Genomic DNA, 15169 nt, shown 5'->3' with positions numbered 1-15169 from the left:
CAGTTGGTTTGCTCTTTCTGTCCAGTAGTCTGACTCTACAGCAGGAAACAGCACTTCAAAATAAAAGCTTTGTGCTGAAAATTCACTGTGCTTAAAAACAAAGACACGTTTGTGACGCACTTTTAGACCACGACCCACCAGTTGGGAACCACTCCTGTAGTTTATATTTTTCCTCAGCAGTTTTTCCTAGTGAGACTTTTATTTGACATGGCAGCTTCTGGTTGATTGATTCAGAATAAAGCTGAAGCTAACAGGCTAACTGTGTTAGCAGCTCGCTGAGCTTGTTTTGAGTCCAGTTCAGACCAAAGATTCACAACAAGACAAAACTGTTTTAGAACACAGAGAACACAGAGAAAAGTGTCAGCGGTGTGAACTGGCCGGTCTGAGCTCGACTCAAGCTGGCTGATGGTGTCACCTGACACTCAGCTGGTCAAATGGCTGACGGCTGGTTTTAAAGTACGTCACCTGTTTTAACAGCCAATCAGCTTGTAGTGAAGTCTGCTGGTCAAAATGACCACAGACGGCGTGTTGGCTTGCTGCAGCAGGTGCTCCGTCCCCACAGAGCCCTCTGTTTCTGTCCTCACGGTGTGCCGGTGTCAGACGGTGGGTCGCTGCTGCTGCTGGCTGTATGTGCTTATGCCCCGCCCACACACACATTCACATTGACTGATGAATTGGCGCTGGTTATTTATATTATTGTGGTGTATTGATTATGAATACAGTCCATCTGATGCTGGTTTTGTTTCATCACTGTAGCCAGTATCTCACTATCACTATCCTCATTCAGATTTTAAGAAGCTACAAATTATATTCAGCCACAAAATAAGTCTGAAAAGATGCAAATCAGAACGAAGCACAGAGAGTTGTTGACTAGAGATGATGCGCCGTCTCATGGCGGTCACTTCCTGTCGACGTTACAGATCAGAAGCACAGAGAGTTGTTGACTAGAGATGATACGCCGTCTCACGGTGGTCACTTCCTGTCGACGTTACAGATCAGAAGCACAGAGAGTCGTTGACTAGAGATGATACGCCGTCTCACGGTGGTCACTTCCTGTCGACGTTACAGATCAGAAGCACAGAGAGTCGTTGACTAGAGATGATACGCCGTCTCACGGTGGTCACTTCCTGTCGACGTTACAGATCAGAAGCACAGAGAGTCGTTGACTAGAGATGATACGCCGTCTCACGGCGGTCACTTCCTGTCGACGTTACAGATCAGAAGCACAGAGAGTTGTTGACTAGAGATGATACGTCGTCTCATGGCGGTCACTTCCTGTCGACGTTACAGATCAGAAGCACAGAGTCGTTGACTAGAGATGATACGCCGTCTCACGGCGGTCACTTCCTGTCAGCGTTACAGATCAGAAGCACAGAGAATCGTTGACTAGAGATGATACGCCGTCTCATGGCGGTCACTTCCTGTCGACGTTACAGATCAGAAGCACAGAGAATCGTTGACTAGAGATGATACGCCGTCTCATGGTGGTCACTTCCTGTCGACGTTACAGATCAGAAGCACAGAGAATCGTTGACTAGAGATGATACGCCGTCTCATGGTGGTCACTTCCTGTCAATGTTACAGATCAGAAGCACAGAGAATCGTTGACTAGAGATGATACGCCGTCTCATGGTGGTCACTTCCTGTCAGCGTTACAGATCAGAAGCACAGAGAGCTGTTGACTAGAGATGATACGCCGTCTCACGGTGGTCACTTCCTGTCAAGCGTGCACACGTGAGCGCGGAGCACAGAGAAGCAGTCAGAGCTACAGGCTACAATGAGGCTAAAAACAGAGTTCAAATGACGTTTTTCGAAACAGCTTTTTATGTCGGGGCTTCAGGACACTTGGATCACTATGGATGAGCAGTATGGAGATACTTTGTGGATTCAATTTTGTGTTCTTGGACGTTAGTCTGGGGCCCCGTATGCCATTAGGTGTGCTAGCTCCCTTGGCATGAGGGTGAGTAGATAATGGCTGAATTGTCATTTTTGGGTGCACTATCCTTTTAACAAACGTGGAAACTCTGCCTCCTTTATAACAGTTTACGTCTCATTAAGATACCGATCTTAAGAGAAAAATGATCACATGTCCTCATGGATAAAACATTCGTATCAGTCTGTGAGCGCTGCAGCGTTTCCTGCCTCAGCAGAGACTTCCTCCCTTCTGTCTTCCTCCAACACCTGTAATTAAGTGAAGCTGAGAGGCGACACTGATCCACCTCTCCGTCACCTGTCCGTCCTCAACTGGCCCTAATCCTCCGCCCACAGATTAAGCCTACAGCCGGCAGATTATTGCACATGCTAATTTTATCTCCGGCTGGCTCCTAATTAAATCCAGCCATGGACACAGACTGACGTCTCAGAGCAGGTTAGCAGCCCCCATTCCACTGGTGGTAATCCCCCCTCCCACCTATATAAACCTGCTGACGCTCTGCAGAGTTCACATCACAGAGACACCAGAGACAGAAGTATCAGCAGTTTGTGTTTGGTCCTCAGGGTCTGCTGTACTTTAACGCCCGGCTGAGGATGCTGGAGAAGCGACAGCAGCAGACCAGGGAGCTGAAGAGCAAACATGAGAGGCTGAAGGTGGAGCTGGAGGAGGCCAAGAGCCGGCTGATGCTCCACCCCGGCAAGTGGAGTGGAGAGTGTGAGTACAGCACACACACGTACACAGCACACACACATGTACACAGATCATATATAAATACAGTCATTACAGTATAAAACTCTGCCAGTGACGGGGTTCACTGTCGCTCAGTGGTGAGGCTCACAGGTCAGATTTTCAACAAAGATGAATTTGAGGCAAAATATTCACAACACTTTGACCCTGCAGGTGAATCCACTGACCCTGGTGATTCAACTGACATTTATTTATTTCTGCTGTTTGAAATGTTAATGTGACGTCAGCTGATATTATCACAGAGGTGGATCTTATTAGACGACTCTTATTCTACTGCGTACTTCACTTCAACTCCACTCAGCTCACTTTGAGACCAGGTTCTTTGGCACCAGGTTCTTTGGCACCAGGTTCTTTGGTACCAGGTTCTTTGAGACCAGGGCCCGTATTCACAAAGAATCCTAAGACTAAAAGTAGCTCTTAGTGACGTCATTCTAAGAAAAATCTTAGAATTCCTCGAATTCTAAGATTTTTCTTAGAATTTTCCCTTGGTAAGATAAAAGTTATTCACAAAGCATCTTAGGCCTTAAGAGAGCTCCTAAGGTGAAAAACTGTTAAGAGGAGGGAGGAGGACTTTTAAGAAGCCTAAGAGTGTCTTAAACAGAGAAGATGGCGGAAAGACAGAGAGGAAGGAGAGATATTCTCCGTATATTGAACGACAGTGATTTAATAAGACGCTACCGGCTTGATCGTGCAGGGAGAATGTTTGTGGTTGACCTCATCAGGGATGAGCTTACTTTTCCCACCCAGCGTAGAAACGCAATAACGCCTGCTTTGGATTGCAGCACGTACCAGCGCTTCTCACACTCATCGCTTGTGCGTAAAAGGAGAGGGAACGACGCACTGATTTGTTGGGCAATGTGCTTCCAAGTCTGCCTCTTCCCTTGTGCCGTGATCCCGGGACCGAATTTCCCTCTTAAAGCTCATTTGTTCTCCTCCATGAGCTGCGCCAACAGCAGACACTGCTCTTCTGTCCAGTTCGGCTTTCTCGTTCTTTTTTTCTCCATTTCATTCGTTGTTTTGGTCATTCTGCCAAATCACACCGCTTTTTACAAGGAGGCCAGCAATCACAGTAACTGCTGACAGCTGAGTCTGCGTCCACCATTAATATCAAATAGATTAAGCAGTAAAATTACCAGCATGGCGAGTAAACATAACAATAAGCAAATTAATATAATAATCGGCATGTGAATGAGGTACGTTCAAACATTTTGAAGCTGTGTAACAATTAATTTAATTTTGCTGAGTTTCATCATCATGACATAAAATTATTTTCACGATTACACATTTCTTAATACAGTCTACGTTCTATGATCGGTTCATTTCACTGTCCATTCATTACTAGGAGCGCATTTTTTTTTTTTGTAACAACCAATCACAGCTTTTAGAAGACTGCGTCATACCTAGCAACGGGGTCAACCACACCTCCTCACTAAGATAAACGTGTCTGTCCCCTCCTTGCTCAGAGTTGCTCTCAGTATTGATGGATTCTCGGCTGATGGCCAGGGTGACCTCACGTCAATCTGCTGTGACCAGTTACCAATCAGAGGAACACCTTCAATTTGTTAATCATATGTTTCAGTGTATGTAGTATACAACGTGGTGTATGAAGGGCTTGGTGCGTTGTACAGTAAACATCCTTTGTTAGGTTAGTGATGATTCTCTCTGACCAATCAGAGGTCTGCAGTGTTTGCACCCCACCTTCTATTATCAGCTCATTTGGAACCTCCACCGAGGTGGTGCCATGAACGCATTATCTGCCAGGTTCTGTCTACGACTGCTGTTCATGGAAAACCTTTGAACAGAAACCCTGCACAGTGCTCTCACTCAGCCTCGCAGTTTATTACTTTCACCAGTGGTTCAGTCCTCCTGCACCTTCAGCAAGACTGTTCTCATGATAACACTCTAAAGCTGTTCTCAGAGATGATCCAGCGTCTGACCACAAACACACAGTGTGGACAGACAGACAGTGGGTGTTTCTCAGAGTCAAGAGAACGAGTCCTCCAGAGACAGAGTCCTTCCTCTCATTCAGTGAACACACACTGGAACAGACTAACAAGTGTCCCCATGTGATCATCATTAACCCTCAGCAGACTGAAGAGGTTTCACTGAAGAGGCCCCGCCCTCACTACCTGCAAATCGTGTGCAAAGCATTGTGGGGATTTTATACCCGTGGAGGATCCACACATGCATCCTTGGTGTTTCTGTGAAAGAAGGACTCAGTCCTTCGTGAAACTCAGAAGAATCCTTGACATTGGAACAGTCCTTCCTTCGATGGGTCGATGACGTAACGTCCTCCAGATTCAGCTGTTCGAGGATCCTCGGTGACAGTTCTAGCCTAAACGTCCCCCCACACGTTGTGACAATGTGCCGCCCTGGGCAGACGCCCATTCGGCCTATATTGGGATCTGCTACTGAGGATCCTTTCTTGACTTTGAGAAACATCCAGTGTGTTTTCAGCTGAGAGCGCGAGCAGCTCGAAGCCTCACCTGTTAAAACTCTTCCTCTGCAGCTCTACTGGCTCCACCAGGATTCTGTTTCTGGCTCCAGCTGGCGGAGTTCGGAGAGGAGACTGTTGGAGCAAACTGTGAAGACAAACAGCCTCGAGGGACACAGTTTTATTTTCCATCAGCGGGACGAACTCTCAGCTCACCTCTGAGAAAACAGTCAGACGAGCTGCGAGGCCTCGGCTCGTCCTCAGATCAATAAGACATTATCTCCTCCAGTAGCTGCTCATAAATCTCTGTCTGCTTCTGTGGAGATACAGAGACGTGGTCAGGCTCCGTCAGCGTATCCCAGCATGCCCTGCACCATCAGAGAAGAAGACATCACACTGACTGAGATTAATTAATTAATTAATTAATTCATTCATTCATTCATTCAGACTGACTCCACCCTGAAACACCTGACACACTTTGGATATTTTTTACACTGACTCTTTTACACAAGATTTTTCCCAAACTACAAACTGTTAGATTTTATGTGTTTGATACGATCGTGTTTCTCCAGACGATCCTCGGCTGACGAGACAGAAAGAGTCCGCAGACATCTGAGCCGATTCACCGTGTTCTCTTTATGTTTAAGCCTCGGCGTTCGAGACAGCCGAGATCGAAGACATCATGTTTACAGGTTGTCAATCCGTCCGACACACACTTTCCAAATTTTCTTCAAATTTGGCACAAATGTCCACCTGGACTGAAGAATGAACTGATTAGAATTTGGTGGTCAAAGGTAAATGTGACCTTGCATTTGTTTCATTCTCATGAATTCAGTGTCTCAAGAACGGCTTAAGGACATTTTTTTCCTTGGCACAAACATCAACTTGGACTGAAGAATAAACTGATTGAAATGAGGAATTTTGAGGTTGAAGGACAAAGGTCACTGTGACCTTGTGTCTGTCTTATTCCCATGAATGTGATATCTAAAGTATATCTTGAGTGAGTTTCTTGAAATTTGACACAAACATCCACTTGGACTCAGCAATGCAGTGATTACATTTTGGTGATCAAAGGTCACTATGACATCATCTGTCTCATTCTTATGAACATGATATTTCAATCCCCCAAATTTGGCACAAATGTCCTCTTGGACTTTTGCCCTCAGAATTTTGTGGTCAAAGGTCAGTGTGACCTCACAAAACATGTTTTTGTCCATAACTGAAGAATTCATTCACGAATTCTGACCAACCTTGACACAAATGTCTAACAGGATAAAATAATGAAGGTCAAAAGGTCAAAGGTCAGCTTGACTGTGGCATCATCATGTTTTAACATCATATCTCAGGAACAGAAGGGGAGACATTTGGTCAGATACTGAATCTGATTGGTCAGGAATTTGTAGCTTCTTTTCAGCAGCGTCCATATTTGAATTGTCGTCTTCTGTCATTGCTCCGTTCAAGTCTGGACGGACATTTCCCTTTAAGGGCAGCGGCCTTGTGTGTAACCTGTGAGTGTGTGACATGAGTTTTGTTGTGTGTGGAGGGAAGCAGCTATGTTGGATTGTCATGGTGACGATGCAACAAACAGTGATGACAGCAGCAGAATGAAGTGTGTGAATAAGTTCAGGGCTGTTAGACCTCATGAGATGGCCATGTTTTGTGGTGAAGACTCATAAAGTCTGTGTTGGTGAACAGCACCTGAACGCCTCACGGTCCTTCCCTTTGCACTGCTAGAGGCTAGTCACCAGCTAACAACGAGTCAGGCTAACATTATTGTTAAGAAGGTTAGGAGTCCTCACTGAGAGGTGACACATGGATATAAACTGTAACTGTGACTGGGCCGGTGGGCGGAGTCATACAACCACAGGGCGGTGATTCTTGCGTATTCATATGAAATGTTTTTAACTCTGACTCGTCTCTTCCTGTCTGTGTCCCCCCTCCAGTCGACGTGGACCAGGACCTGGACCGGGAGTCCCAGGAGTACCTGGAGGCTCTGGCTCAGGTCACGGCGGAGCTGGAGTACTGCGTCAACCTCTGCAAGTCCCGCGTCATGATGGAGACATGCTTTGACATCGCTGTGACATCAGCCGCCGCCGCCACGCAGGGAGGACAGCAGGAGGTGGAGGTGTGAGAGGAGAGACGGGGATGGGCGTATTAAAAGAGCACCACTGCTGTCAGCCTGCCCCCTGTGGCTACTCACAGTACTGCAACAAAAAAAAATCTACTGAGGCCCCAAAAACACTGACAGTCATGCACAAGGGAGCAACTTTGATTAAAATGAATGAGTGAAATGTTGAAGTGCAGTTTCTAGCTCTGATAACACGTTCATGGCGACCAATGGGAAGCGCAGAAAGGAGAGGAGTCTCTGTGGCATAATGACAAAGGACATGATTTATTGTCCTGAGCAGAAATTCATTTTTCAGGACATCACAGGAAAACTCTGACGTCATTTATCTCAGCGGACAAAACGTCCGACAGACTCATTCATTCATTCGTTTAATCAAAGTCAAATCTCTGAAGACTCGAACAGATGAGACGGAGACGGAGACAGAGGAGCTGCAGCTGGAACAAACAGGAAGTTAAAAACTCAGAACATGTCGGTGACAACTGATGTAAGAAAACTGTTTTTGGATGTGTTTCCATGGTGACTGACGTTTGTCCTCTGTGGACACATCCCGTCAAAGCAGAGGAACACACTGCTGGTCCTGAGTCAGTGACGACGAACAGATCTCAGAGAGGATGAAAGTTCTGGAAGTGCCTTTCTATTTATCATCTAATTTAATACATTAATTATTTATTCTGATTTTATATGTTTATCATGTCTGTTTGTTTTTATGGTGCTGATCTTAAAACTTTAATATATTAGTTATGCAAAAAGCTGATGTGTGATTTCAGAGTTTACATGATAGAAACTGTATTTAAGTTTGAGCGAGAGAAGAAAAAAAAGGAGACGGAGAGACGAGCAATAATTCAGTTATTAATACAGAGCTCATCTCACTGGATGATTTGCTGCCTTTGACTCGACACACACACTGACTCACAGCTTCTGTCAGATTATCATTTAAAGATAAATCTCCTCCTTATCGTCTCATGAAATGTGAACTCATGTTGAAATCATTTAGTCTCATTGTCATTGACGTTTATCCAGATTAAACATGACTCCATAAATCCTCTCAGAAATCAGAGACAAAAAATCATCATGTTTCCTTCAGCTCAGTGTGAACAGACACACCTCGCCAGCTCTGACAGACAGAAACACGTTCTGATGGTAAAAAACCTGAAAGCAGAAACTGTCGGTCGTCTCTGAGACCAGAACCAAAGAGCAGGAAACAGGAGCAAACTGAGTCCAGCAGACGAGCTCTGGTTCTTGAAACCTTGGTTCGATCTGGAGAACCAGTCTGCGTTTCCACCAGCAGAACCATTGAAATACATAGATAGATAGAAGTAAACAGTTGTAGCAGGACGACAGATCACTCTGACGACCTGTGAGCTTCTAGTCTTTTTCCTGACGAGTTCTTGTTATGTTTCTCGTTTGTTGCCGTCTCTATCGTCTCTTTCCAACCTGTAGACTATGACACGCCCTCTGATGTCATCATGTTTCAAACATCCATTTCAGAAATACCTGCCGTTTGTTGGTTCAGAAACAACTTTCTGGGCTCCAAACCAGTTTAATTTTTTTGAAATGCTCTGTCCAGTTCACGATGAGATGCAGGAACCAGAACAGAAGCTGTTTTATGTTGGTGGAAAAGTGACCTGAGAGACTCGACTGATTCAAACTGAGACGAGTCTGTGAGCTGAAAATGTTTCACTGATTGAAGATGACAAACAACAAACTTCATCAGTCAAATATAAGCTCTCTAAATTCAATATTTAAACATCTAAAAAAGTTGATATTGTCTCTATATTTTATTCATATTTTTGCAACATTTTACGACATTTTATAAACATTTTTGAGACATTTTATTAATATGTGTTGAAGAATTTAATAACATTTTTATGACCTTTTTTCAGTATTTTTTTCAGATATTTTATTATTTTTTTGACATTTTATCAACATTTATTAAGACATTTTTAAACTAGTTAAAGAGTAGATTTGTTTTCTGTCAGGTGCCTCAGCTGTGGCAGGAGATATCATGTTTTCAAGCCCATTCTCATAAACATAATATGTCAACAACATGCTGAGGGAATTTTTAAAACTTTGACTCAAACGTCCACCTGGACTCAACAATGAACTGATTAGAATTTTGTGGTCAAAGGTCACTGTGACCTCACAAAACATGTTTTTGTCCATAACTGAAGAATTCATTCACTAATTCTGACCAAACTTGACACAAATGTCTAACAGGATAAAATAATGAAGGTCAAAAGGTCAAAGGTCAGCTTGACTGTGACATCATCATGTTTTAACGTCATATCTCAGGAACAGAAGGGGAGACATTTGGTCAGATACTGAATTGGTGACTCTAATCTTGAAACTGTGCTGATTGTATAGATCTTCTGTGTGTGAAGCATCCATGTTTTCACTGACATGGATGGAGACTGACTCTGTTCATCAAAATGCTTCAAAGCCTGACATTCAATAACAGTGTAGAAACCAGGCTGAGTCACACTGTCACCCTGAGGAGTCATTCATTCATTCAAATTTCTAACTTTGTTTCTTCAACCATTTTTTCCTCTTTAACTTTCTGAAGTGTCTGTTCTTCTCCTCCCTCTTCTTCTTCTCCTTCTCCTCCTCCTTCTCCTTCTTCTCCTTCTTCTTCTTCTTCTTCTTCTTCTCCTCCTCCTCCTCCTCCTCCTCCTCTTCCTCTTCCTCTTCTTCTCCTCCTCCTCCTCCTCTTCTTCTTCTCCTTCTCCTCCTCCTCCTCCTCCTCCTCCTCCTCTTTCTCTTCTTCTCCTCCTCCTCCTCCTCTTCTCCTCCTCCTCCTCCTCCTCCTCCTCCTGGTCAGTCGACATTAAAACATTCTCAGGCTGTTTTTAAAGTTGCTGCATGAAAACTTTTCTTCTTCTTCTTCTTTAAACATGTGATGTTCTGCTTCTGTTTCTTTAGTTGTGTTTGTCTTAGAAGAAAAAGTGAGTTTTGCCAAACACATTTTTTTAAAGTGACGTGAGACCTTTACTAACTCTTTTTTTATTTATTTTGGTACTGTACAGTTTTCTAATCATTTGTAAAGAAAAGAGAAGAGTTTGGAAAACAGTGTACAGGCTGGGTGGGTTGCCTCGTGTCATACATGTTAATAAAGATAAGAGTCTTTTGGTTAAATCACAACACGAGTCACTTTTTATTATCTGTTGTACATTTTAGAAAAAGTGTCCTGCTGTCAGTCTGACCACATGAGATCAGTTTAAAGCTCCAGTGTGTGTCAGGTTTATCCAGTGTGTGTGTCAGGTTTATCCAGTGTGTGTGTCAGGTTTATCCAGTGTGTGTCAGGTGTATCCAGTGTGTGTGTCAGGTTTATCCAGTGTGTGTGTCAGGTTTATCCAGTGTGTGTGTCAGGTGTATCCAGTGTGTGTCAGGTTTATCCAGTGTGTGTGTCAGGTTTATCCAGTGTGTGTCAGGTTTATCCAGTGTGTGTGTCAGGTTTATCCAGTGTGTGTGTCAGGTTTATCCAGTGTGTGTCAGGTGTATCCAGTGTGTGTGTCAGGTTTATCCAGTGTGTGTGTCAGGTTTATCCAGTGTGTGTGTCAGGTTTATCCAGTGTGTGTCAGGTGTATCCAGTGTGTGTCAGGTTTATCCAGTGTGTGTCAGGTGTATCCAGTGTGTGTGTCAGGTTTATCCAGTGTGTGTGTCAGGTGTATCCAGTGTGTGTGTCAGGTTTATCCAGTGTGTGTGTCAGGTTTATCCAGTGTGTGTGTCAGGTGTATCCAGTGTGTGTGTCAGGTTTATCCAGTGTGTGTGTCAGGTTTATCCAGTGTGTGTGTCAGGTTTATCAGGTGTGTGTGTCAGGTTTATCCAGTGTGTGTCAGGTGAATCCAGTGTGTGTCAGGTTTATCCAGTGTGTGTCAGGTGTATCCAGTGTGTGTGTCAGGTGTATCCAGTGTGTGTGTCAGGTTTATCCAGTGTGTGTGTCAGGTTTATCCAGTGTGTGTCAGGTGTATCCAGTGTGTGTCAGGTTTATCCAGTGTGTGTCAGGTGTATCCAGTGTGTGTCAGGTTTATCCAGTGTGTGTCAGGTGTATCCAGTGTGTGTCAGGTTTATCCAGTGTGTGTCAGATGTATCCAGTGTGTGTCAGGTGTATCCAGTGTGTGTCAGGTTTATCCAGTGTGTGTCAGGTGTATCCAGTGTGTGTCAGGTTTATCCAGTGTGTGTCAGGTTTATCCAGTGTGTGTCAGGTGTATCCAGTGTGTGTCAGGTTTATCCAGTGTGTGTCAGGTGTATCCAGTGTGTGTCAGGTTTATCCAGTGTGTGTCAGGTGTATCCAGTGTGTGTCAGGTGTATCCAGTGTGTGTCAGGTGTATCCAGTGTGTGTCAGGTTTATCCAGTGTGTGTCAGGTTTATCCAGTGTGTGTCAGGTGTATCCAGTGTGTGTCAGGTTTATCCAGTGTGTGTCAGGTGTATCCAGTGTGTGTCAGGTTTATCCAGTGTGTGTCAGGTGTATCCAGTGTGTGTCAGGTGTATCCAGTGTGTGTCAGGTGTATCCAGTGTGTGTCAGGTTTATCCAGTGTGTGTCAGGTGTATCCAGTGTGTGTCAGGTTTATCCAGTGTGTGTCAGGTGTATCCAGTGTGTGTCAGGTGTATCCAGTGTGTGTCAGGTTTATCCAGTGTGTGTCAGGTGTATCCAGTGTGTGTCAGGTGTATCCAGTGTGTGTCAGGTTTATCCAGTGTGTGTCAGGTTTATCCAGTGTGTGTGTCAGGTTTATCCAGTGTGTGTGTCAGGTTTATCAGGTGTGTGTGTCAGGTGTATCCAGTGTGTGTCAGGTTTATCCAGTGTGTGTCAGGTGTATCCAGTGTGTGTCAGGTTTATCCAGTGTGTGTGTCAGGTTTATCCAGTGTGTGTGTCAGGTGTATCCAGTGTGTGTGTCAGGTTTATCAGGTGTGTGTGTCAGGTTTATCCAGTGTGTGTGTCAGGTTTATCCAGTGTGTGTGTCAGGTGTATCCAGTGTGTGTGTCAGGTTTATCCAGTGTGTGTGTCAGGTTTATCCAGTGTGTGTCAGGTTTATCCAATGTGTGTCAGGTTTATCCAGTGTGTGTGTCAGGTGTATCCAGTGTGTGTGTCAGGTTTATCCAGTGTGTGTGTCAGGTTTATCCAGTGTGTGTGTCAGGTGTATCCAGTGTGTGTGTCAGGTTTATCCAGTGTGTGTGTCAGGTTTATCCAGTGTGTGTGTCAGGTTTATCCAGTGTGTGTCAGGTTTATCCAATGTGTGTCAGGTTTATCCAGTGTGTGTGTCAGGTTTATCCAGTGTGTGTGTCAGGTTTATCAGGTGTGTGTGTCAGGTTTATCCAGTGTGTGTGTGTCAGGTTTATCAGGTGTGTGTGTCAGGTTTATCCAGTGTGTGTCAGGTGTATCCAGTGTGTGTGTCAGGTTTATCCAGTGTGTGTGTCAGGTGTATCCAGTGTGTGTGTCAGGTTTATCCAGTGTGTGTGTCAGGTTTATCCAGTGTGTGTGTCAGGTGTATCCAGTGTGTGTGTCAGGTTTATCAGGTGTGTGTGTCAGGTGTATCCAGTGTGTGTGTCAGGTTTATCAGGTGTGTGTGTCAGGTTTATCCAGTGTGTGTCAGGTGTATCCAGTGTGTGTGTCAGGTTTATCCAGTGTGTGTGTCAGGTTTATCCAGTGTGTGTGTCAGGTTTATCAGGTGTGTGTGTCAGGTTTATCCAGTGTGTGTCAGGTGTATCCAGTGTGTGTGTCAGGTTTATCCAGTGTGTGTCAGGTGTATCCAGTGTGTGTGTCAGGTTTATCCAGTGTGTGTCAGGTGTATCCAGTGTGTGTGTCAGGTGTATCCAGTGTGTGTCAGGTTTATCCAGTGTGTGTCAGGTGTATCCAGTGTGTGTCAGGTGTATCCAGTGTGTGTGTCAGGTTTATCCAGTGTGTGTCAGGTTTATCCAGTGTGTGTGTCAGGTTTATCCAGTGTGTGTCAGGTGTATCCAGTGTGTGTGTCAGGTTTATCCAGTGTGTGTGTCAGGTTTATCCAGCGTGTGTGTCAGGTTAATCCAGTGTGTGTCAGGTTTATCCAGTGTGTGTCAGGTGTATCCAGTGTGTGTCAGGTTTATCCAGTGTGTGTCAGGTGTATCCAGTGTGTGTGTCAGGTTTATCCAGTGTGTGTGTCAGGTTTATCCAGTGTGTGTGTCAGGTTTATCCAGTGTGTGTCAGATTTATCTGGTGTGTGTCAGGTTTATCCAGTGTGTGTCAGATTTATCCAGTGTGTGTCAGGTTTATCCAGTGTGTGTCAGGTTTATCCAGTGTGTGTCAGATTTATCCAGTGTGTGTCAGATTTATCCAGTGTGTGTCAGGTTTATCCAGTGTGTGTCAGGTGTATCCAGTGTGTGTCAGGTGTATCCAGTGTGTGTGTCAGGTTTATCCAGTGTGTGTGTCAGGTTTATCCAGTGTGTGTGTCAGGTGTATCCAGTGTGTGTGTCAGGTTTATCCAGTGTGTGTGTCAGGTTTATCCAGTGTGTGTGTCAGGTGTATCCAGTGTGTGTGTCAGGTTTATCCAGTGTGTGTGTCAGGTTTATCCAGTGTGTGTGTCAGGTGTATCCAGTGTGTGTGTCAGGTTTATCCAGTGTGTGTGTCAGGTTTATCCAGTGTGTGTGTCAGGTTTATCCAGTGTGTGTGTCAGGTGTATCCAGTGTGTGTGTCAGGTTTATCCAGTGTGTGTGTCAGGTTTATCCAGTGTGTGTGTCAGGTTTATCCAGTGTGTGTCAGATTTATCTGGTGTGTGTCAGGTTTATCCAGTGTGTGTCAGGTTTATCCAGTGTGTGTCAGATTTATCTGGTGTGTGTCAGGTTTATCCAGTGTGTGTCAGATTTATCTGGTGTGTGTCAGGTGTATCCAGTGTGTGTGTCAGGTTTATCCATTGTGTGTGTGTCAGGTTTATCCAGTGTGTGTGTCAGGTTTATCCAGTGTGTCATCAGATGACTAAGGGAAATGAACATTTCTCCTTCTCTCTGTGCTGCTCAGAAATGACGGTGAGACATCGACACGCTGACAGCATGTTAAAGTCCAGGCTGAGTAACAGACACATAAACACTGTGATGACTGTGACCTCCCTGAGACACTGTCTCTGAATGCTGGGGACACTTCAGGACTTATTCAGACAGGTTGTCTTCCTCTGATGATCCTCAAACTGTAGGTCAGGCTTAATAATGGGTCAATAACAGGTTGATAACAGGTGAATAACAGGGTAATAACAAGTGAATAACAGGGTAATAACAGGTGAATAACAAGTGAATAACAGGTAAATAACAGGTGAATAACAGGTAAATAACAGGTGAATAACAGGTAAAAAAACAAGTGAATAACAGGTGAATAACAGGTAAAAAAAAACAAGTGAATAATAGGTGGATACCAGGTGAAAAACAATCAATCAATCAATCAATCAATTTTATTTATAAAGCACAATATCACAAATCACAATTTGCCTCACAGGGCTTTACAGCATACAACATCCCTCTGTCCTTATGACCCTCACAGCTGATCAGGAAAAACTCCCCAAAAAACCCTTTAACGGGGAAAAAAACGGTAGAAACCTCAGGAAGAGCAACTGAGGAGGGATCCCTCTTCCAGGACGGACAGACGTGCAATAGATGTCGTACAGAACAGATCAGCATAATAAATTAACAGTAATCCATATGACACAATGAGACAGAGAGACAGAGAGAGAGAGAGAGACAGAGAGAGAGATGCAGGTAATAACAGTAGCTTACAACAACATTAATGAAAGTAATAATATTATAGTTATAGTTCTGGCTACTGTGGTACAATATGTTGAAAGTATGTATTAATATCTGGCAGTATACATGTGTGACAATAGTCATATGTGTATAATAACAGTAGAAGTATGACTAATGACTAATGATGGCAGCAGCAGCAGGAGGCATCTGGCAGGACCACGGCAGCAGC

The 15169-nt window shown here is 44.3% G+C and overlaps 1 protein-coding gene across 1 annotated transcript in view; it reads left to right on the top strand.

The window, feature by feature from the left end:
- Positions 1–10370, top strand: part of kif26aa (kinesin family member 26Aa) — a 46009-nt gene extending 35639 nt beyond the window's left edge. The window contains exons 12-13 of the mRNA XM_078173587.1: positions 2497–2647; positions 7058–10370. Of these exons, the coding sequence (XP_078029713.1) occupies positions 2497–2647; positions 7058–7245 (339 nt within the window). The 3' untranslated portion in view covers positions 7246–10370. The remainder of the gene's footprint in view (positions 1–2496; positions 2648–7057) is intronic.
- Positions 10371–15169: the final 4799 nt, after the last annotated feature.

Source organism: Epinephelus lanceolatus, chromosome 13 (genome assembly GCF_041903045.1).
Source record: "Epinephelus lanceolatus isolate andai-2023 chromosome 13, ASM4190304v1, whole genome shotgun sequence".
Taxonomy (NCBI): Eukaryota; Metazoa; Chordata; class Actinopteri; order Perciformes; family Serranidae; genus Epinephelus; species Epinephelus lanceolatus.
The sequence above is the reverse complement of the archived record's forward strand: the minus strand, read 5'-3'. Positions and strand labels throughout refer to the sequence as shown.